Below are 23,782 nucleotides of genomic sequence, written 5' to 3'. Positions count from 1 at the left end.
TCACCTTTCTTTCAGGTGCTCAGGGGGAAGGGAGTGGTCGCCAGATGCTGTGAGCTGCTGAAGGGAAAACTTAAAGGCCATCATTTATGCCCATTAGTGTTCATCTGGGGGTGTGTCCACATGAGATCTTGACTGGGGCCACAGCACAAGAAGAAAAGTTTAAATGCACACACACACCCCTCAACTTGCACTGTGGCCCATTCCAATCAGAACCTCCCTTGGTTGTTTTTAGAATGAAAAAACAGATATGGGGAGGTCCAATGACAAAATTCTCATGTCACGTCTAGTAGATGAGCACAAAGTTGAGGTTCTGATGCATTTAACTGCTCAGATTAAAACACATGCAAACTTGGTCATCATTGCAGAGCCTGCAGTGTAGAAGTTCCAATTTGATTACGCAGTATTTCAAATGCAGTCTCTCACAACAGTCTCATGAAGTGGAGGAGCATTTTTACCCTCACTTTGCGGATGCAGGGGCTGAAAAGTGCAGAGTGTCTTCTATCAACCATACCTTTAGGAAAGAACTGCACAGCAAAGGAGAGGAATAGCTTACTAAAGGCCATCTTGTAAGTTCATCGCTGAGAAGACATTTGAACCTGCAGCTTCCCAGCTATACTAGCCCTATTCTAACCATGCAGTAACAAATTAATCTAAACCAAGTATTGTACTGGCAACCTTCAGTCTCGAAAGACTATGGTATCGCACTCTGAAAGGTGGTTCTGGCACAGCGTCTAGTGTGGCTGAAAAGGCCAATCCGGGAGTGACAATCCCTTCCACACCGGGAGCAAGTGCAGTCTGTCCCTGGTCTGTCTCCCTGGCTATGGGCCTTCCTTCTTTGCCTCTTAGCCTCAGACTGTTGGCAAAGTGCCTCTTCAAACTGGGAAAGGCCATGCTGCACAGCCTGCCTCCAAGCGGGCCGCTCAGAGGCCAGGGTTTCCCACTTGTTGAGGTCCATCCCTAAGGCCTTCAGATCCCTCTTGCAGATGTCCTTGTATCGCAGCTGTGGTCTACCTGTAGGGCGCTTTCCTTGCACGAGTTCTCCATAGAGGAGATCCTTTGGGATCCGGCCATCATCCATTCTCATGACATGACCAAGCCAACGCAGGCGTCTCTGTTTCAGCAGTGAATACATGCTAGGGATTCCAGCACGTTCCAGGACTGTGTTGTTTGGAACTTTGTCCTGCCAGGTGATGCCGAGGATGCGTCGGAGGCAGCGCATGTGGAAAGCGCTCAGTTTTCTCTCCTGTTGTGAGCGAAGAGTCCATGACTCGCTGCAGTACAGAAGTGTACTCAGGACGCAAGCTCTGTAGACCTGGATCTTGGTATGTTCCGCCAGCTTCTTGTTGGACCAGACTCTCTTTGTGAGTCTGGAAAACGTGGTAGCTGCTTTACCGATGCGCTTGTTTAGCTCGGTATCGAGAGAATGAGTGTCGGAGATCGTTGAGCCAAGGTACACAAAGTCATGGACAACCTCCAGTTCATGCTCAGAAATTGTAATGCAGGGAGGTGAGTCCACATCCTGAACCATGACCTGTGTTTTCTTCAGGCTGATTGTCAGTCCAAAATCTTGGCAGGCCTTGCTAAAACGATCCATGAGCTGCTGGAGATCTTTGGCAGAGTGGGTAGTGACAGCTGCATCATCGGCAAAGAGGAAGTCACGCAGACATTTCAGCTGGACTTTGGATTTTGCTCTCAGTCTGGAGAGGTTGAAGAGCTTTCCGTCTGATCTGGTCCGGAGATAGATGCCTTCTGTTGCAGTTCCAAAGGCCTGCTTCAGCAGGACAGCAAAGAAAATCCCAAACAAGGTTGGTGCAAGAACACAGCCCTGCTTCACTCCGCTTCGGATGTCAAAAGGGTCTGATGTGGAGCCATCGAAGACAACAGTGCCCTTCATGTCCTTGTGGAAAGATCTGATGATGCTGAGGAGCCTGGGTGGACATCCAATCTTGGGGAGAATCTTGAAGAGGCCGTCTCTGCTGACCAGGTCGAAAGCCTTTGTGAGATCTATGAAGGTTATAAAGAGTGGCTGTCGTTGTTCCCTGCATTTCTCCTGCAGTTGTCTAAGGGAGAATACCATATCAGTGGTGGACCTGTTGGCTCGGAATCCACACTGCGATTCTGGATAGACGCTCTCTGCAAGTACCTGGAGCCTCTTTAGTACAACTCGGGCAAACAGCTTTCCTACAACGCTAAGGAGAGAGATGCCGCGGTAGTTGTTGCAGTCACCCCTGTCACCTTTGTTCTTGTACAGCGTGATGATGTTTGCATCCTTCATGTCTTGAGGTACTCCACCTTCTCTCCAGCAGAGACAGAGTATTTCATGCAGCTCAGTGACGATGATCTCTTTGCAGCATTTTAGGACTTCAGCAGGGATGCTATCTTTTCCAGGTGCCTTGCCAAAGGCAAGGGAGTCCAGGGCCACGTGAAGTTCTTCTAGGGTTGGTTCACTGTCAAGCTCTTCCAGCACAGGCAGGCACTCAATGTTGTTCAGTGCTTCTTCGGTGACTACATTTTCTCTGGAATATAGCTCAGAGTAGTGCTGCACCCAGCGTTCCATCTGCTGCGCCCGATCCTGGATGACCTCGCCTGTGGCAGACTTCAGAGGGGCAATTTTCTTCTGTGTTGGACCTAGGGCCTGCTTGATACCATCATACATCCCCTTGATGTTGCCCGTGTCAGCTGCTATCTGTATCTCGGAACAGAGCTGGAGCCAGTAGTCGTTAGCACATCTCCTGGCAGTCTGTTGGACTTTGCTGCGAGCAGTTCGGAGGACCTGCAGGTTGCGCTCACTGGGACAGGCCTTGTATGCTGCTTGAGCTCTCCTCTTTTCCTCAATGACTGGTGTCAACTCCTCAGAGTGGGCTTCAAACCAGTCTGCTGCCTTGTTGGTCTTCTTGCCGAATATGGACAAGGCGGTGTTGTAAACGGTATTCTTGAAATGTTCCCATCTGTTGGATGCGTTTGCGTCGGCCGGGCCTGGAAGAGATTCCTCAAGCGCTTGTGCAAATTCCTCCACTTTTCTCTGATCCCGGGTCTTGCTGGTATCAATGCGAGGTCTTCCTTCCTTTTTCGTGTGATACAGTCGCTTTGTTTGCAGTTTCACTCTGCTGCACACCAGGGAGTGGTCAGTGTTGCAGGCAGCACCATGATAACTGCGCGTGATCTTGATGCTGGGAAGGCTGGAGCATCTGGTGAGGATCAGGTCGAGCTGGTGCCAGTGCTTTGATCTTGGATGTCTCCAAGAGACTCTATGTTGGGGCTTTGTGTTGAAGAACGTGTTGCTGACACAGAGACCGTGATGACAGCAAAACTCTAGCAGGCGTTGGCCATTTTCGTTCATCCTCCCAGTGCCAAACTGACCTAAGCAAGTGGGCCATGAACTGTTATCAGCACCAACTCTAGCATTGAAATCGCCGAGGATGAACAATGGCTCTTTTACAGGGATTTTCTTGACAGTGGTGGCCAGGTCATCATAGAATTTGTCTTTGGCTTCTGCTGGAGACGACAGAGTCGGTGCATAAGCACTGATGAGAGTGATAGGTCCTGCTGATGACTGGAGCTGCAGGGACAAAATTCTTTCACTTCCCACAGTAGGTGGGATGATGGATTTCAGCAGGGTATTTCTGACCGCAAAGCCAACGCCATGTTCCCTGGTTTCGTTTGGTGGTTTTCCCTGCCAGAAAAATGAGAAATTTCTCTCCTTGACAGATCCGGAATCTGGCAGCCTAGTCTCTTGAAGGGCGACGATGTCCATCTGCAGTCTGCTCAGCTCCATGTCGATGACAGCTGTTTTGCGTGCGTCGTCTATTTCTTGCAGGTCATCAGAGAAGCCAGGTGTCATTGTCCTAACGTTCCAGGTGCCCAGCTTTAGGGCAGTAGTTTTCTGTTTTCTGTTGCATGGTGCAGAGTTGTCGATCCGCTTGTCGGTTTTCACCCTAAACCCCACGCACCCCATGAGGTTAACGGACCGTGGCGAGGCAACACCTTACTGGCTGGGGACTGCCCAGCTTAAGGCGGGCGGTAGCTGCCCAATGAGATGCAATGATCTCTCCCACCGTCAGAAGCAGCCCCTGGCGTCATGCTCTACGCCAATCGAGCAAAGACTTATAACCGGTAAACTGCTGCTTCCCGTGTTGTGCCGACGCCGTATGGCGAAGTTGGAGTGTCCTCTCCAGTGCGCGAAGCCTGGGTAAAGAAGGTATGGAGGATAGGCTGTTACCCATGCAGCAAATCCCCCCTCTCCACGTCGCTGGAATGGTCCAATGGAAAGGCAGAAGCCAATACGGTTGGTTCCAGCGGCGTCGCAGGAGTTGCCAGAACGTGACTGTGTTCAGCCATGAACTGCCTAAGGGACTCCGGCTCCTGATTTTGCCTCGAGGTTGACTCCTGAAGCCTTTTCCAGAACTGGATGTAGCCACAAGGCAGTGGAGGTTTGAGGTCAGAGTTTCCTTCTCTTAGATGAGCTGCCTTCCTAGGCTGACGAGTCCCATCTACCCGGTAGTTGTAAACCAAGTAACAACTGTGGTAAACACTGGGCACAAGCCTAGCCAGGTCTACTCGGAAGTAAGTCCTATTTTGTTCAATGGGGCTTACGCTCAGGAAAGTGTGGTTAGGACTGCAGCCATTGTGGGATGTATTTGTGTGATGCACTCAGGATACAAACAGTAATAGCTGAATAAACAAGGGCAGGCTGGCCCATTCAGGAGACCAGCTGAAGTGGTCACTTCAGGCAGCAGACTGGTGGCTATCTCTGTCCTCCTACTTGCCTCTGTTGCTCCTCCCCCTCCTTCCACATTCTGGAATGGAAAAGGAAGAGCGGGACAGAGAGGAAGGGGAAACATGGAGAGGAGTGCTGAGCTAACATTGGAGAGTGGCAGGTACAGAGACTGGGCACATCATCAGGTAAGGGGGGTAGCATTTGGCACACCGCCTCCAGGTCGACCCTACACAAGGGACAGTGCAGTTCTCTGCAGTCTCTCTTATTTAATTCAATAGCTTACATTGCAGTTATGTTTGCTTTAAAATCTTCCATCGCCATGGAAAAGGATATGGTTGATAGAAGCCACAGTGCAAATTAATACAGCAGCGTGTCAAGTGGACCCAACTCCTGCTTTAGTCCAAACTAAGTACAGCACACCCTTGCTGGTTTACCCCAACAAAGGACAAGGTCCTTTTGAGGTCTGTCTGCAGTAACACCTACACAACTCTGCATTTACACCTCTGCATGAATCCGGCTGGAAATTTACATTACGGCAAAGTCCCACTGCATCTCCCTTCATGCCCCGTCCCAAACCGTGCTGCACTGCCAGCTGAGCCTTGGATTGGGTCAAGTTCAATCACCCCAGAGCAGTTTACATTGGTGGCTGCAGCCCTTGCCAGAAACAGCATCTGTTACTTTGATACACAAGACAGTCATTGTTCTTAGCAAGGAAAGGTTACAGGAGCAGGGGCTCGGTGTACAGGATATGTTACCTTTGTATTTTTAAGGCCAAGATTTGAACAGTAGAGAAAACCTGGATCAGCAGACAGAGAGTGGGAATCAAGACTTCTTCTCTGTATTCCGCTCTGTCCCTTTTCACTGAGAGACTGAGGACAAGAATGCAGCCAAGTCCAGACTCGTCAACTGTACTTTTTCTGGGAAATAGGCTATCAATAACTGGGTTGATCTCACTCTCCCGTGGTTTTTGAACCTTATCTTTCACTCCTTAGTTTGTCTTTGTTCTGGGCAGCTCTATCTGAAGTGCTGTCAAGTGTGTTTTTCTTTGTTAAGGTTACCTGAACAGTGTGATAGGCAAGTAAGGTAAGCTTTGCAAGGCCTGAGCAGCTACATCAAATCAGACCGCCATGCAAGAGCTAAGCTGCCCAGCAAGGTAACTGTTAGGCAGTACATGCTTTATTTACAAACTCTGCAAGATGGCTTTATTATTTTATTGTTATGTTTTTAAATGTTGCCGCTAAGCCTCTTTGGGGGTAGCCTTTTGGGAGATATAAAGACATACCAAAGTTTTAATTAAAAGTATATTTAGAACATAAACATGAGACAGAAAAAAATGAGATCTGCAGTGTTGTCCACAACTCAACTCAGAAACCCCACTGAAATATCTGTGGGTAAGACTGCAACTTTACTTCTATTTTTTGGCAGTAGTACTGGGATGGGATGGTAAGTATCTGAATAGTTTCACTGTTCCAAAATGCAGTCTGAGTGTATGCATGTATTAAAGTATCTGTTCTGGGGGTTTTGTCTTTGTTTGCAATCAAGGGGTGGGGATTTTGGGGTCACGACACTTGGCTGTGACAGGTAGCAAACAATTCCAGAGCAATACTTATTAACCCAGACTTCAAACCTTGACCATAGCCGCTTACTTAACCTTGAAGCCAAACAGTCCGACAAAGCAGCGCTTCAGTCCCCTGCTCTGTAAAAAGTCTCTCTGTAAAAGGGCCCTGATTCAGCCATTCAGCCTTCCCAGTCTTTGCCTGCCACTTTATCACAGGATCAACACTGAACAGAGACCCCTTAATTCCACAATCAGCTCCCTTTATACCTCCTTTCACAGGAACTGAAGAATTTTCATAGAATTGCTTTATTAATGCTGCAGCCAAGTCACCCAGCCTGCTCCCTTTCTTCCTTTTTTTCTCCCTACCACCACCTCAGCACTTCAAAGTCTTGAGACAGAATAATGTAACTTCAACTGCCAGAATGGACACAAACCAAGTTCCTTCCTTCTAGAATCCGAAGATTTCTCTCTTGCGTAAATTCTGAGGGGATGCAGAATTCTGAGAAGCGCGTTACTGGGAGTGTAATTACATATAATTCTGTATCTAAAAATCCAGGCACACTGTAAATCTTACTTGTTTTCGTTTTAAATTCAAGATGGATGATTTTTTTTAACAAGAAATTCTTCGTCATCAGTGTAAGCTGTGAAGGTCAGCCAGTGAAGGCCAGCCACAGCTGTAAATGGAATATCTGACAGGGAGGATAATCAAGAACTTATTTTTAAGGTTTTCACATTGCCTTTCCAAAACAAGACACCCAAGAGAGTTCTCAAAATGTACCAAATTTATGACACAAACAAAAGCACACCAGCGTACAGGATCTCATTAGCTCCCACCACAAAACTCCAACTCACTGCACTGTGGTGGCAATCAACCCTCACACCATTTCTACAGGCCACTGTTGTAGCCATTGCTTCCCATTCTTGACAGAGTGCAGCAGACAGCAGCAGGATACATGTGACACACTGTTTGAGACAGGCTAGACGTGGCCCTGCCAAACATGCCACCATCTGTTTGCCTGAAGCGCATTCGGCTGTAACATTTCCTGCAAGTTTGGCAGTTCTTCTGGCAAGGAGGGCAGAATCAGACTACAAGCAAGACGCTACTTGTGCAAAGACAACTACCCTAACTCAGGACAGTGATGTTGTAAAGAATGTTTCAGTCAGGGGAGGGCTCAATGGGATGGGCTTGGAGAAAGTGCAATTCCAAGCATGCTTACTTAGAAGTAAGTTCCAGTGCGCTCTATGGGGTTGACTCCCTAGTAAGTGTGCTTAGGAGTGCAACCTTAGACTCTTAACTGGTCTCCATGTTTGCAAACATGAATGTGTGACCTGCCCCATCTGACTGACATAACCTGATGCAAGAAGTCAGGGGGCCTCCCCCCATAACATAGGCCAGTGATTTTCAGCCTTCTTCATCTCATGGCCCACTGGCAAGGCGCTAACATTTTCAAGGCACAACAGTTTTTTCGCAATTGACAAGGCATGTTGTACCTTGGGAGCTTACACTCCCAGTGGCCCTACTGGTAACTCCCCTGAACTCCCACGGCACACCAATGTTAAACTCCCTGAACTCCCACAACACACACAGGTTAAAAATTACTAACAGGCACACACAGCTTGGTTGAAACTAGACCACATAGGTTTGGTCCACGTTATCTATGTGCTTTCAGGTTGCCTCTTCTACATTTTTGGGGTAAACGATCGTTGACAGCATCATTCTGTTATCTGGACCATGGATGTCTCACTGCTGGCCCAGGGACCAAATGACTTTAGGGTCCCTTCCAGTTGCACAGTGCAAAGGAGAGTTATAATAATAAAACTCATTCAATTGCCCAACAACAAATGGAATGAACCTTAACATCCATCAATTTCCATGTTGTGAAGTGACATGTCTATGAGTTGGGTGACCATTTGAAACGTCATTGCATGGGGGAGCTGATGTTTGTAACACATTTTTCACATATAGCAGCTCACCATGAAAATCTTGCAACATTTTCCATGCAACACTGATGCAACTGCAATCCTTGATGCATTTTCCCCTCCCCCCCCCCCCCCCGGAAAGAACCAGTTTAGCAGTTGCTGCTGAAACCGCAGACTTGGACAGTCAAAGACCATCTTGTTTCTGCTGCAATATTATAGCTTGCATTTTACTCCCAAGTACAAAGCATACTGATAGGTTCAGAGAACACGACTAGCTGGAAGAATGCCAAGAGGTTATCCAAATTCCCAGAAGTACCAGAGCCTTTAAGGCTAGGAGAGCACACTTGCAAAAAGAAGCAGCCTCATTCCTCTTGAATTCTATTTATCCTCATTTAATTTTATTGTTTTGTACAGCATTTTTAGTCTGCAAAAAGCTTTACCATTCCTATCTTGAAATGGACAGTATTGGCCTCCTGGAAGAAGAGAAAACACTCTGGAATTACAGGCATCTGAGAACTTCTCTAGAAACATTCACATGGGTTAATGTTTTACCCAAATTAAACTCTCATTCCTGATACAATCCATTCTCTTGTAATGTACCTAATGACCAAGAATGGTTTGCAAATAAAAACCAGGAACTCTTAGGTCTCCATCAGAAGAGGAAGCAGCAAACGTAATTTGGAGTCGCATGAAAAAGATGCATAAAGAAACAGGCAAAATACAGAAAGCCAATGTGCATGTTTACATGTGCATGTTTTTAATTCGAAGACTGCAGCATCAGATGATTTGCATGTATCAAGGAGCCATCTGGGAGACAATTCCCAATAGGACTTTCAGACTACTTCAGATCTCAGATGCTCATCATCTGAAAACAAGGAACCAGCCAGTTTACATTCACGTGATGAGAAACCTAGTCATGTACATATATGTATGAACCAGCACTTAGTCATGACTTTTCATCCTCAGTGCACCCATTGGTAAACAGTGGGCTCAAGTAGCATCTCTCCCAAGGTGGAGGTCAAACAAGAGAGAATCCTGGGCTTTCCTCCACCCAGGGCCACCTCTGCCTTTGCCACCCCGTCCCCGCCCCTGACCCAGAAGTACCGGTGGTTGCGTCATTATCACCACAATTACTTCCATGTGGTTGCCTTCTCCATTCCCCCTTTAAAAATGGGGGTAAGGAAGGGGGCAGACCAGACTCCGACAGAGCCTTTCGCGCCACTTCTAAGTGGCGCGAAAGGCTGCATCAGAGCATTTTGGAGCTGTTGAAATGGCGCCCAGCACAGAGGCATGTGCCACTTCCAGGAGGTGGGTGGTGCTTGCCTTCTGGGTGATGCTTCCAGCAGCTCCAAAGCACTCCGATGGAGCCTTTTGTGCCACTTAGAATTGGTGCAAAAGGCTCCATCAGAGCCAGAGAAGCAGTGCACATCTCCTCCAAAATCAAAGGAGACACACGCTGGTTCCCACCATGACTGAGGGCCACTCCTTCCCCTCCCCTTTCTTTCAAGGGGAGGAGAGGAGGGCGGCCTCAAACACGGCCAGTAACCACGCCAAGAGTGACTGCACGAGCACAGCTACTCTTGGAGCAGTTCCTGGCTGATCAGAGGACTGCATCCCTCTCCTCCTCTTGAAAGAAAGGGGAGGGAGCTGCCTAGAGCATGCTGGGAGTTGCAACTCTGGCACACTGTCACTCTAGGGCTCCCCTTTCCTCTCCTCCTATAAAGGAGGGGGTACGGCCCAATCCAGCACTGAATCGCGGTGAGAGAGATAGCACCTTGCTGCCTCTCTGGCAGCGATTCTCGTCCACCGCCTCCTACAGCGGGAAGCAGAGCTGCCAGCTTCTTTCACTTTAAAAAAAAAAGTGAAACAGGAAGGGGCAAGGCTGATAACAACACTCCCAGAAAGGTGGTGCTCAGGGTATTTGCCCCTCTTGACCCCCTCTAGGTCTGCTACTGGTCCTTGGGCTCTCTTTTGTGCACAAGACACAGTTTTGTAAGCCTGACTTGGGATTGGTGCATTAGGAAGCCCTTGCTTGCTAGTTTTGCTCTGATAAGCTGTTCGCATTTCCTTTCATTTTCTGGGTTTCCATCTCATGAAATTGTGGCTTACTGAGACTCTGATAAGCTGAGATGCTCATAATATTCCAAACTGACTTTTGCATAGTATTTGCTCTGGTAACCCTGTAGTCCAGGATATTTTGTTGTGTCAAAGTTGTAAATAGGCTTTTTTCTAATGCTTTGCTATTGGAAAATGGTTGAGAAATAACCCAGTAAAAGTTAATAAAATGCCATGCGATACTCTACCTTTAATAGAGTCAACACCTATGCCTCCACCATGTGTTGTTGACTGTATTAATGGGAGATGTCACTTCCTGTTTGATGACATCACTTCCAGCTCTGACATCACAAGGAAGGTACTTCCTGTTTGATGATGTCACTTCCGACCATGACATCACTCCCAGATTGACAACCACACTTCCAGTGGGTTTGGACAGACTATTATTCTCAAAAGTGGGTCCTGTGCTAAAAACTTTAAGAACCATTGAAATGGGTCATTTATTCAGAGCTCTGCTAAGTCATTGGAATCTATGGGCAATTTAAAGCTAGTATAGGGCAGATAAAAGGAGGTCCAGTTCAGTTCTCTAGAACTGCTTTCAGTAATCATCTGGGAACCAATGCTGATTTCTCTAGAGCAGGGGTGCCCAAACCCCAGCCCTGGGGCCACTTGCGGCCCTCAAGGACTCCCAATGCGGCCCTCAGCGAGCCCCCAGTCTCCAATGAGCCTCTGGCCCTCCAGAGACTTGCTGGAGCCCGCACTGGCCTGATGCAACTGTTTGACCTCTCATGTGAACTGTGGGATAAGGGCTCCCTCCACTGCTTGCTGTTTCATGTCTGTGATGTAGTAACAGCAGTAGCAAAGGAAAGGCCAGCCTTGCTTTGTGCAAGGTCTTTTATAGGCCTTGAGCTATTGCAAGATCTTCATTCATTCATATAAGTTCATCTTTAATATATTCATTTATGTAAACTTATGTAAATTTATTCAACTTTTAAATGTTAATTCTTTTTTTTTCCCCAGCCTCCGAAACAGTGTCAGAGAGTTGATGTGGCCCTCCTGCCAAAAACTTTGGACACCCCTGCTCTAGAGAGTCCAGATCCAGGAAGGCTGGCCTCCCAAAGAAGAAATATTTATTAAACAAAGCTTATCTTTACAAAATAGCACATAAACTCCAAGGATGAGCAATTCAAAGATTATTAATAGCTTCTACTGTAAATTAGAATAAGACTTCAAGATAAAGTGGAGGAAAGAGGGACAAAGCAGCCCTTCACATTACAGGTGGTGAAAGTGCCACCTTCTGTACTAACAGCTTCAGTTGGTTACTTCTACGGCGTTATTTGGCAATCTCTTTTCCTACTACTGTTCTCCCAGCCCTCTTGTTCCCAGGCCGAGGGAAAGCTCCCTCCTAGCCTCTTGCCTATTCTCTCCAGCCAGCGTTCCACTTCCCCTCACCTTCTGAGAGCATGAAGTTCTCATGGTTTGTTTCTCTGTTTTCAGACGGAGGTGTAGCCCTCACTCCAGCCCATACCCAGAAAAGAGCACAAATGAAAGCCTCCAAAGTGTTCAACTGGGCTCCAGCGGAGTCCATTTACACTGCCTCTGGTACTTCATTGCCATGCTACAGGCAATGTCATTGGCCCTTCAAATCTGAACAGCAAGCGATGCTTTAAGAAACCAAGAATACTGTATACCATTTCAGCGGGGACAGATTTGGCCTGGAATTATTTAAGGCCTGTTGGCAATGAACAGGAGATGGGGGTGGGGTGAGGGTCACACCTCAAAACGTATTTACTCGAAACATTAAAGTGACTTCTGTTGAGCTTCCTGTTGAGCTGGGTTGCTCCCCACAACACTGCACCAGGATTAGAAAGTGCAAACCCCAAGCAGCAGAGGCCCACCAGCTTGGAGAGGGATCCTGAATCAGTCTCGATTTTGAAGCAGAGCCTGGAGGCTTAATCAGCCCTCCGGCATTCTCTGCCTCTGTGGTTGTTTCCTGCCTCAGGGAACACAGGAAGCGGGCATTGTTGAAGTCTCAATAAGCATTTCCTTTTTGTCTGAGACATCGGAAAGAGAACTGTGCACCTGACCAGGTCTGATAAAAAGAACTTGGCTGAGCACACAAAGACAACTTGCTGCCCAGTGCCTTCCACCTGACCTGTATCAGCTGTGTCAGAACAACAGTGAGAGCCGCTGGGGTCTGCAGTGGGCGATCCCACTCCTTCCGGGACACGTGCATTATTTGAGTCACGTGCAAGATGGGAAGGTAACGACCTTCCATTCTTGCCATAACCTTCAGCTCAACTGTGTTCATTCACGCTAGTTACGCAGAAAAATCCTGCAGCCTGCCTACCACCAATGATATGAAGCCACTTCCCGTTAGGAGTACAGCAGCAGCATTTAATAGCCACAGAGCAAAAATTGAAGCAAAGAAGTTGGAAAATGATGGTGGTTCGACTCAATGTTTCTGTTTTCTCTTTCTTTTTTTCCCCCCAAGCTGAGATTCTAGTGATTGTTGATGAGTTACTAAACTCAGGATGCTACTTGCTTCAAAGATTACTAATGGGCAATTCACACAACCACTGTGTTCATGAAGAGCCCACCTGGAGACTATATCATTTGATGCTCAATCCATTCTTAGCATGCCAGTTATTTATATATTTTATTTATTTTTCACATTTTTATACCACACTTCCTCTAAGGAGCTTGGGGTGGTGTACACAGTTCCTCCCCTCCTTTTATCCTCACAATGACCCTTTTCTCCCAGCCCTTATTGCTGTTACTGTCTTGCTAGATCTGCAGTGGCCACAGTGAATAGTCCCCTGGCTGGAAGTATGTTACTCTGCACCACACCTGGGTTACACAAGACACTCTTGAAGAAAGGGAACTGGTGCCAGGGTCTTTTGAGGGCTTGGTTATGGCCTAGTTTGGGGCCTCTTTATACATTTGCTCAAGATGCACATGTGCACCTTGCCCTTTCTGTCCCCGGTTTGTCCTTTGCTTGGTGCTCACAGCAGCTTACTTAGCACTGGGGCTCATTTTGGGGCAAGTGAGGGTAGTTTGTTCCCCTTCCACCCAGATGGCAATCCAGCCTCTGGGGAGGGGAGATAAAGGGAAGTGCTCACTCAGGCACTTCTTGTGTATATTTGCAAGTGATGGGAAGCCACAACTGTAGGCGGTTTCTGTGGGGAAATACATGTACATGTAGGCGGTTTCTGTGGGGAAATACTGAAGGCAGGTGAGAGTGAGAAATAGTGACCAGCCCAAGGTCACCCTGGAAGCTTCTTGGCTGAGTGGGGACTGAACCTCACTCTTCCAGGTCTAAGTCCAATCACCACACCGTAAGTACGAAACCATGATTCTGTGACAATTCAAATACAGGTTGGGTGTCCCTTATCCAAAGTGCTTAGGACCAGAAGCATTTTGGACATCAGATTTTTACATATTTTAAAATACTTGCATATATCCAATGAGAGATCTCGGGGATAGGGCCCAAGTCTAAACATGAAATTCATTTATTTTCATATGCAACTTACACTCAAAGCCTGAAGGTAATTTTATACAAATTTTTAATAATTTTGTGCATTTTGAGCTACTTGTCACATGAGATCAGTTGTGAAATCTTCCACTTGTGGCAGAAATTCGAGTTAGGGTGCAATCCTAACCCTTTATGTCAGTGCTTTCCAGCACTGGCATAGCGGTGCCAATGGGACATGTGCTGCATCCTGCAGTCGGGTGTCACTCACGGAGGCCTCCTCAAAGTAAGGGAATGTTTGTTCCCTTACCTCAGAGCTGCATTGCCATTATGTCAGTGCTGGAAAGTTATGGTTTTCAGATTTCAGAATTCCAGATAAGGGATGCCCAACCTGTAGTATGTGAAATCAATATGTATAATACAGTATGGTACGTATGTACAACTCTGTATGACAATGAACCATTCATATGCAATCTTCACTACAAGAACTCAGATGGTAAATAAGTGAAAGGCTCACATATTAAGGCCAAAGAGCTACACCCATGACTCAAACTCATCTAATACTTTTAAAATTAACAACTGTCCAGGAGCATAAACTAAAAAGAGGGACAGACAGCAAAGAAGAGGTGCATCTGAACTGAGTGGAGGAAATGGCTCCCCACCCCCAAGAACATCAGTCCTCCCCTAAACATTTTTGCCCAACCATGTTTAAAAATAAACCCCAGATATGAGCCATACAACCCAGCCCCGAGGCCACAGCTTGTGGGGAAAGCCCTCCTTGTATTATTGGGTGAAAAGACCCTTTTTGCAAATTAATTTTTTTTTTTTAAACCATCAAGATTAGGGACCTGGCAGGGTCAAGACAGAATTTTAGTGGTGAGGAGAGTCCCTCCAGCACTGAACACAGATTGTTGCCGTCATCCTAGGTGTGCAGTTTTGTTTTTTTTAACTTTGTGCATTTCTCTACACACAGCAAAACATCAACACCCACGATAAGGAGGCATTTTATTGAACCTATTTCTTTTATGGGTAAAAGCTCTTGATCCTGATTCAGGGTAAGAGTAGGGCAGGACAGTCACAGCAGATTTCAAAGGTGCTGAAAGGAGAAAGGGGGTGGAGAAAAAGAGAATGGTGTGCTGTGATCACTCCATTAGCATTTCAAACATGGCAACACCACCCTAAGCAAATATAATTAAAGTATGCTCTGAAGGCAATGTTTATTCGGAGGGGCTACTAAATGCGACAGGCTTATGATAGATGAAACACAGTAGGTCAATTCACATCCCAGCTCTTTTCTAAAACATTGCCAGATCTTTAACATTCAGTGCTTTGATTTTAAATCCCAGTCAGGAGCAAAATGTATGGTACCACCTTGCTTCATACTGAGTTCTTGTCCCACTTCTTTAAGTTCTGTCACAAATGATAAATTTCCTCAATTTCCTTTGCAGACATAGCTCTTCAACACATTCTTTTTGGAAACTACATGCATCCCATGTTTTCATGACATGTTCATGACACACATACACACACAACATACAATATAATGAGTACATACAACAAGGAAGCCCAACTGATAGGAGGGTTGTTGCAAGTACATGGCGTTCAGTAACTATACATGTATTTTCTCCACAGAAACGGCCTACAATTGTGACTTTCCATCATTTGCAAGTATACACAAGAAGTGCCTGAGTAAGCACTTCCCTTTATCTCCGCTTTCCAGAGGCTTGACTGCCATCTGGGTGGAAGGGGGACAGACTGCCCCCACCTGCCCAAAAATGAGCCCCAGTGCCAAGTAAGCTGCTGTGAGGACCAAGCAAAGGACAAACCGGGGACAGAAAGGGTAAGGTGCACATGTGCATCTTGAGCACATGTATAAAGAGGCCCAAAACTAGGTCATAACCAAGGTCTCAAAAGACCCTCTGGCACCAAGCTTAAGCCCCTGCTGTCTTTGTTCATGAGTGTCTTGTGTAACCCAGGTGTGGTACTGAGTAACATACTTCCAGGCAGGGGGCTATTCACTGTGGCCACTGCAGATCTAGTAAGACAGTAACAGCAATAAGGGCTGGGAGAAAAGGACTTGACAAACCACTTGTCCCCCCCCCCCCCCAGCACCAAAAGCATTCTTTACCAAAAGCCCCAAGAGTCAGGAGCACTAAAACTATCTGCAAGACTCAAACTGATTTTATTGTTACTATGTGAAATAACTTACACTGTGAAAAGTGCTGCAAAGAGATCATCATCACTGAGCTGCATGAAATCCTCTGTCTTTGCTGGAGAGAAGGTGGAGTACCTCAAGACATGAGGGGTGCGAACATCATCACGCTGTACAAGAACAAAGGCGACGGGGGTGACTGCAACAACTACCATGGCATCTCTCTCAGCGTTGTAGGAAAGTTGTTTGCCCGAGTCGCACTAAAGAGGCTCCAGGTACTTGCAGAGAGTGTTTATCCAGAATCGCAGTGCGGATTCCGAGTCAACAGGTCCACCACTGATATGGTATTCTCCCTTAGACAACTGCAGGAGAAATGCAGGGAACAACAACAGCCACTCTTTATAGCCTTCATAGATCTCACGAAGGCTTTCGACCTGATCAGCAGGGACGGCCTCTTCAAGATTCTCCCCAAGATCGGATGTCCACCCAGGCTCCTCAGCATCATCAGATCTTTCCACAAGGACATGAAGGGCACTGTTGTCTTCGATGGCTCCACATCAGACCCCTTTGACATCCGAAGCGGCGTGAAGCAGGGCTGTGTTCTTGCACCAACCTTGTTTGGGATTTTCTTTGCTGTCCTGCTGAAGCATGCCTTTGGAACCGCAACAGAAGGCATCTATCTCCGGACCAGATCAGACGGAAAGCTCTTCAACCTCTCCAGACTGAGAGCAAAGTCCAAAGTCCAGCTGAAATGTCTGCGTGACTTCCTCTTTGCCGACGATGCAGCTGTCACTACCCACTCTGCCAAAGATCTCCAACAGCTCATGCATCGTTTTAGCAAGGCCTGCCAAGATTTTGGGCTGACGATCAGCCTTAAGAAAACACAGGTCATGGTTCAGGATGTGGACTCACCTCCCTGCATTACAATCTCTGCGCATGAACTGGAGGTTGTCCATGACTTTGTGTACCTTGGCTCAACTATCTCCGACACTCTTTCTCTCAATATCGAGCTAAACAAACACATTGGTAAAGCAGCTACCACGTTTTCCAGACTCACAAAGAGAGTCCAACAAGAAGCTGGTCCAACAAGAAGCTGATGGAACATACCAAGATCCAGGTCAACAGAGCTTGCGTCCTGAGTACACTTCTGTACTGCAGCGAGTCATGGACTCTTCGCTCACAACAGGAGAGAAAACTGAACGCTTTCCACACACGCTGCCTCCGACGCATTCTCGGCATCACCTGGCAGGACAAAGTTCCTAACAACACAGTCCTGGAGCATGCTGGAATCCCTAGCATGTATGCACTGCTGAAACAGACGCCTGCGTTGGCTCAGTCATGTTGTGAGAATGGATGACGGCCGGATCCCAAAGGATCTCCTCTATGGAGAACTCGTGCAAGGAAAGCGCCCTACAAGTAGACCACAGCTGCGATACAAGGACATCTGCAAGAGGGATCTGAAGGCCTTAGGAGTGGACCTCAACAAGTGGGAAACCCTGGCCTCTGAGAGCAGCCCGCTTGGAGGCAGGCTGTGCAGCATGGCTTTTCCCAGTTTGAAGAGACACTTGGCCAACAGACTGAGACAAAGAGGCAAAGAAGGAAGGCCCATAGCCAGGGAGACAGACCAGGGACAGACTGCACTTGCTCCCGGTGTGGAAGGGATTGTCACTCCCAGATTGGCCTTTTCAGCCACACTAGACGCTGTTCCAGAACCACCATTCAGAGCGCGAAACCATAGACTTTCGAGACTGAAGGTTGCCAACATGGTCAACATGGTGAAATAACTTAATAACTTTTTATATTAATGTGGTATTTTATTTATTTAGAAAAATATGTAAAGTCCATTGCTTTTATACCAGTAGGAAACTCCAAGTCCCTGCAGCGTAGAAACACAAATAATCAAGACAATATAGAACAGTATGGTAAAATAATAGAATCAGCAATCAATACAGATAATTTGTTTATATCTCCCCCAAACACCTCCTTAAGGAGCTAGATCTTCACAAGAAATTGAATGGCGTTTTGTGATGGAGCTATATGTGACTCTCTAGGAAGGGGAGTCCAGAGACCTGGTGCCTACAACCCAAAAGGCTCATGCTCAGAATCACATTCATGTCATTTTTATGTACATCTGTAGTGTCTACCATCTACAGTTGGCATGCTGGCTCTTCCACTTTCTATATTATGTGATCATTTGATTTGGTTAATTTTCCCTGAAGTCTCGGGAACATTTGCATAGGACAGCTATGAGCAATATCATACATCCACCCAAATAATTGGGGTCTGCGCAAGAGCCTCCAGCCATTTAGATGCCATCTTGCATTCATTATTTTTATGATTGCCCTCAACAGTACTGAAGCAAAGAAACCTCTCAAGTCCAAGAATATCTTTGCACTTCACAGAGCTGATAGTTTATGGTCTGCAAGACTTTGGCTTAAAATATTAGTGGACTTGGGGAAGTATGCAAATACACTTTAAAATAATTACTGACTTTTAAGCCCTATTCCAACTCTAGTTGAGGATAAAAATAATATTTATGCATGACTAACAGAGTATGCTTGAATGAGTAGCACTCATTCACTGAAAGCAATGCAGTGCAGACAGATAATATAGGTAAACATCGTGTTGTAACATTCCAATCAGCGATGGACTGCATATGCAAGGGTCCTTTGCTGATCCCTGTTCCCCCCCCCCCAAGCCTCTGGAGCCAAGGGGAGCTGTGCTCTCCTTGCTTCCAAAGGCTCTTCTGAGCCCTGCAGAGGCCACACGTGTCCGCCAGGCTCAGAACAGCTGAAAACGCCAAAAAATTGCTACTTTCAGTTTCCAGAGGTAAACCAGAAGTAACTTTTTTCAACAGCTTCCCCAGGCCTCAGAATAAGGCACAAAAAAAGGCACTTCCGGTTTGCCTCTGGAAACCAACAGGAACTATTTTTCAGCCTTTTTGGCCATTCTGAGCCCTGCAGAGACACGTGGCCTCAAAAAGCTCCCCTTGGCTCTAGCGACTTTGCACAGGTGGCGTCATTTAACTATGGCATCACTTAATGACAGGGATGTGAGTATGCAACCCTGTCGTTAAGTGACACATACCTGTATACGAACTCAGCTATATCCAAATGTGCATTTGCATGTGCATTTGCATGCACCCCAATTCCTGCTCTAGCAATAATATAGGCATGGAAGCCTGCTTTCATACATAGATCTTCTGTTTAAGGATATTTAAACCTTCACCCTTTAACAACAGAGATGCCATATTTGTTAAGGGCAACGCTTCAGAAGCAGTTTCGGCAGAGTCCTTTGGAATGTTGCTGAGGTCTCATGGCATCAATTTCCTCAAAGTGGTTGTATAAAACAAAACCACGTGTGTGCACACACACAGAGAGCTATAGCATAGTTTCTTTAAAGTTACCTCCCAATCCCCTATTTTGAATGTATGTGACTGCACACATGGCAACTTATAGAGTCAATCACCAGCTTACTGGAAGTATGGTGACACCCTTAGATCAAATATAATGCCTAAGGAGACTTTATACACATGTACTTCCTCTGCCTGTGGGAGAACAGAGGTACAAGTTTGTACCTGCCAGAAAAGTCGCATGTGGCCTTGCTATGACCTGTGTATCATGAAGTGAACATTTCAAGGCTGATGACATTTCAAATCAGATTTCACTCCAAAGCCTACTTCCTGAGCTTTTCCTGCACTGCTGCCCTAGGATTCTGGTTTCATGGCTGAAGTGTACTACCAACCTACAACAAGCTTGCGTTGCTGATCTAACCAACAGAATCATACCAGTGCCTAGATATTTAAGAAGGGCTGCCTGGTACATCCCAGGCAATTGCAGTACAGCGCACTCGGTCTGGTGGTGTATCATTTTCTTCAGGGGCCATTAACTGGATCTTAGCCAATGTCTGAACGAACAGCACCACCTGATGGTAAAATAGAAAAACAACCTACTTGCTAATTTTGTACAGAGTGATTTGTTTCAAATATTGTCATGCCACCTTCCTGGCACATAGTAGAATTCAAAGCATTTCACAAGAAGAAGAAAACAGATTTGCAAGAATAGTACAAACCCAACAGTAATGGTCTGGAAAATTTGCTACACTTCGAGTTCAGAAGGAATTTCCTCACTAGGTCCGATTAAACTGCATGGCTTCTGCCCCATGACGAAATGTCAAACTGATCCTGGCCACAGACCATGCAAGGTCATGACCCTGCCCCTGGATTTTTCTGCTCTTTCCTAAACACCACTAGAGCCACTCTACTCATATCATTCCCTCCGAGGTTATTTCACGACTTTCAGACCATGCCAAAATTTCCTGGTAAGTGGCAGAAAAATTGGATAAAGACCTACGAAGGTTCCAGAATATTTATTTTAGCTCCCCTCCTGCCCAATCAGGGAAAAAACTGGGTGCTCAATTCCACCAGGCAGGGATTTCATTCATGCTAAGGATTACTACAGAGTGACAGATAGAAGCTGCTGAGTGAACCTGTGGCCAGTTGAGCAACTACAATTATTGTCACACCTTTTTGGAGATGTAAGAGCTGTTTGGACAGAAAATCACACAAAGAAACCTTGTAGCAAAGACATTACCTGGATCACTTCAGCTCCACTCCCCACTAGCTTTATGATGACCTCAGTGGCTACAAATGACTGTTTACCCCACTCAGTCACAGTCACCACATGTCATTTTATCAAAGCATTGCCCTAGAGAAGCAGGGGATCCACAACATTCAGTCATGTAGGGACTTTTAGAAGGCTCCTGCTTCTCTGTATTGGTGTATGATTAAAACAAAACCGCTCCACAGCATGGTCAGATGCCATAGACAATACGTAATTCATGTGGTTATATGATGACATGCATGCTGCAGTAAGTTTAGAAGAAGCAAACATCGGTACACATCTCCTCTGAAATGGGAATACTGCTGTCCTTCCTTCTTGCCTGCAGTTCAAAGGTATGGCTATACTGCTCTTGACCACTTGGTAGAGGAGAAACAATGTAAACCTGGGTTATAGAAATTTGTATAGAAAGTACACTTCCAAAGTTTGCTCCCCCCAGAACCGCTTCCTGCACTAACCAGCAAGCATTTTGAAAAGCGGTGTGCCCCAAGGATCTGTCCTGGGACCGGTGCTTTTCAACCTCTTCATAAATGACCTGGAGACAGGGGTGAGCAGTGAGGTGGCTAAGTTTGCAGACGACACCAAACTTTTCCCAGTGGTGAAGACCAGAAGTGATTGTGAGGAGCTCCAGAAGGATCTCTCCAGACCGGCAGAATGGGCAGCAAAATGGCAGATGTATTTCAATATAAGTAAGTGTAAAGTCATGTAAATCGGGGCAAAAAATCAAAACTTCACATATAGGCTGATGGGTTCTGAGCTGTCTGTGACAGATCAGGAGAGAGATCTTGGGGTGGTGGTGGACAGGTTGATGACAGTGTCGACCCAATGTGCGGCAGCAGTAAAGAAGGCCAATTCTACTGGGCTGGGGCACTTTCCTTATGAGGAAAGGCTATGGTGTTTGGGCCTCTTCAGCCTAGAAAAGAGACACCTGAGGGGGGACATGATTGAGACATACAAAATTATGCATGGGAAGGATAAAAAGTGATGCTCTTTAGACTCTCACATAACACCAGAACCAGGGGACATCCACTAAAATTGAGTGTTGGGAGGGTTAGGACAGACAAAAGAAAGTATTTCTTTACTCTGCTTGTGGTCCATCTGTGGAACTCCTTGCCACAGCATGTGGTGACGGCATCTGGCCTTGATGCCTTTAAAAGAGGATTGGACAAGTTTCTGGAAGAAAAATCCATTATGGGTTACAAGCCATGTGTATGTGCCACCTCCTGATTTTAGAAATGGACTATGTCAGAATGCCAGATGCAAGGGAGGGCACCAGGATGCAGGTCTCTTGTTATCTGGTGTGCTCCCTGGGGCACATGGTGGGCCGCTGTGAGATACAGGAAGCTGGACTAGATGGGCTTATGGCCTGATCCAGTGGGGCTGTTCTTATGTTTCTTATGACATCTCAACCATACCCTTCCATGTCCACCCATCCCCTCACATCCATCAGCACTTACCTCGGCAGGTGCTACCCTCCCGGGTAATAGCCTGACGACATATCCCACATGGTTTCACTTTCTTGAAACTCTTCACCTTGAAGGTGTGGGCTGTAGAAGCTTCAAGATCTTCAGGCTGCAAGAGATAAAAGATGTTTAAGAAGCAAAAGAATCCTTCATTTCTATGCTACTTGTTTATTATTTAAGCATGTATGTCATATACTGCACACACTTCATTTCTAAAACAATTTTAAAAATTAACCTGGGATTAACCCTGTGATTAGCTGCAGAGGGAGCCTTCTAGAAAATGCAACTGCTGTGCCTTAAAACAGAGAAGTACTCAAATCTTCCTAAGATCAGAAGTGTGGGGGATTCCTGCCACAGCTCCTTGGTAATAAAAGGGAATTGTCCACATGACTGAGGACAAAAGCCTTTCTGCCAGCCTAAAAACTCAGAGGATCACAAATGCAAGACATGGAAGGTTCAGAGATACCTCACATTTCTCATTTTGTTCAGTGAAACACATTGCTGAAGCATACAATTTATGTGCATAAAGCAACAGGGGTGCCCATGTAAGTAAGTTGTAGCCTTTGCCCACAAGTGAGATTCATTCTTTTCCAGGCATCCACTAGCATGCATTTTGCACACGTGATCCTCATTCAAAAATGACATGATGAACTTGTAATTGGTATTTGGAAATGCAAAAATGAAACTTATGAAATAACCCTAAGGTGCCTCCCGATCTTGAGTCACCTTCTCGGACTTACCACCACCAAGCCTGGGCTGAAATGAAGCACATTCTTGAAAGCTCTGCAAGCTGTTCCACTGAGACTGGAGAAAATGCTAGGGCCAAACAAGATGCAAAGTGTTCTTCACATGCCTGCCCAATTCATGTATGAAGTGGGGTTAGACTGGATCTAATTTTAACAGTTGAGTGCTTAAAAGTTTGGTAAGCACTGATCTAATGTTTTGTAAATAAAGAAATGAATAAAGGTATTATTACTTGTCAATAAATACATATAGAAATTTATTTATGTCTCATAAACCTAGGTGGGTCTTGATAGAGTATCATTTTAAAAAGTGGGTCCTGGTTCTAAAAAGTTTGGAAACCACTAGTTTGGGTTTGAGAACCTTGCTATTCAAGGAGTCACAAAATTTCTTTTTATAGTAGTATTTCTTCCCTACACCACTAGGTGACAGTATTTGATGCTCATTCACCAAACCACATTCTGCATTTGATGAAGTAGACTCTTGTTCAGAAAAACGTAGCCCAAGATAAATCTGTTAGTCTCTATGGAGTTACACAAAAAAAAACACTTTGGGCCCAATTGTCTCCAACTGTCCAGTGCTGATGCAGCCATGCCAATGGGACATTTGCTGCATCCTGTGATGCGGGGAGGGGGAATCACAGAGACCTTCTAAAGGTACATCGTGGCTGCATTGGCACTGGAAAGTTGGGCCCTTTGATTGGCACAGGATTGGGCCCTTTGATATTCTGAGTCACATTCTGCTCACACTGTTCAGGGGTGATCACAGTAATAAGAAACTTGCAGTGCTTTTAAAGCACCTTGGGTTGTAATACTGCGCTACCTTCCAGTATCAACATAGTCCTGAATTATTCTAAATACTTTTGCTAAGCAGTGAGCCTTGTATTAGACTTTGGCATGAGCTTACCTGGTAAAATTAGAAGTGAAACAACTGAGATGGCAGAAAGAGATTCTCAAACAAGTTGTCCAACCTTATATCGAACTCAGTTCAGATTCTGAATTAAAAATTTCAATATTTACAACATACAAAATAAGGGAATTAAAAAATTCTATGCCGTTTTCAGCATTTCTAGTTATGATGCAGTT

General features: G+C 45.9%; 1 protein-coding gene across 1 annotated transcript in view; it reads right to left on the bottom strand.

The window, feature by feature from the left end:
* Window positions 1–23,782, bottom strand: part of TNS1 (tensin 1) — a 365,505-nt gene that overhangs the window by 231,978 nt on the left and 109,745 nt on the right. Inside the window, exon 2 of the mRNA XM_066611663.1 lies at window positions 21,951–22,065. Within this exon, the coding sequence (XP_066467760.1) occupies window positions 21,951–22,065 (115 nt within the window). The remainder of the gene's footprint in view (window positions 1–21,950; window positions 22,066–23,782) is intronic.

This window comes from Tiliqua scincoides, chromosome 1 (genome assembly GCF_035046505.1).
Source record: "Tiliqua scincoides isolate rTilSci1 chromosome 1, rTilSci1.hap2, whole genome shotgun sequence".
Taxonomy (NCBI): domain Eukaryota; kingdom Metazoa; phylum Chordata; class Lepidosauria; order Squamata; family Scincidae; genus Tiliqua; species Tiliqua scincoides.
The sequence above is the reverse complement of the archived record's forward strand: the minus strand, read 5'-3'. Positions and strand labels throughout refer to the sequence as shown.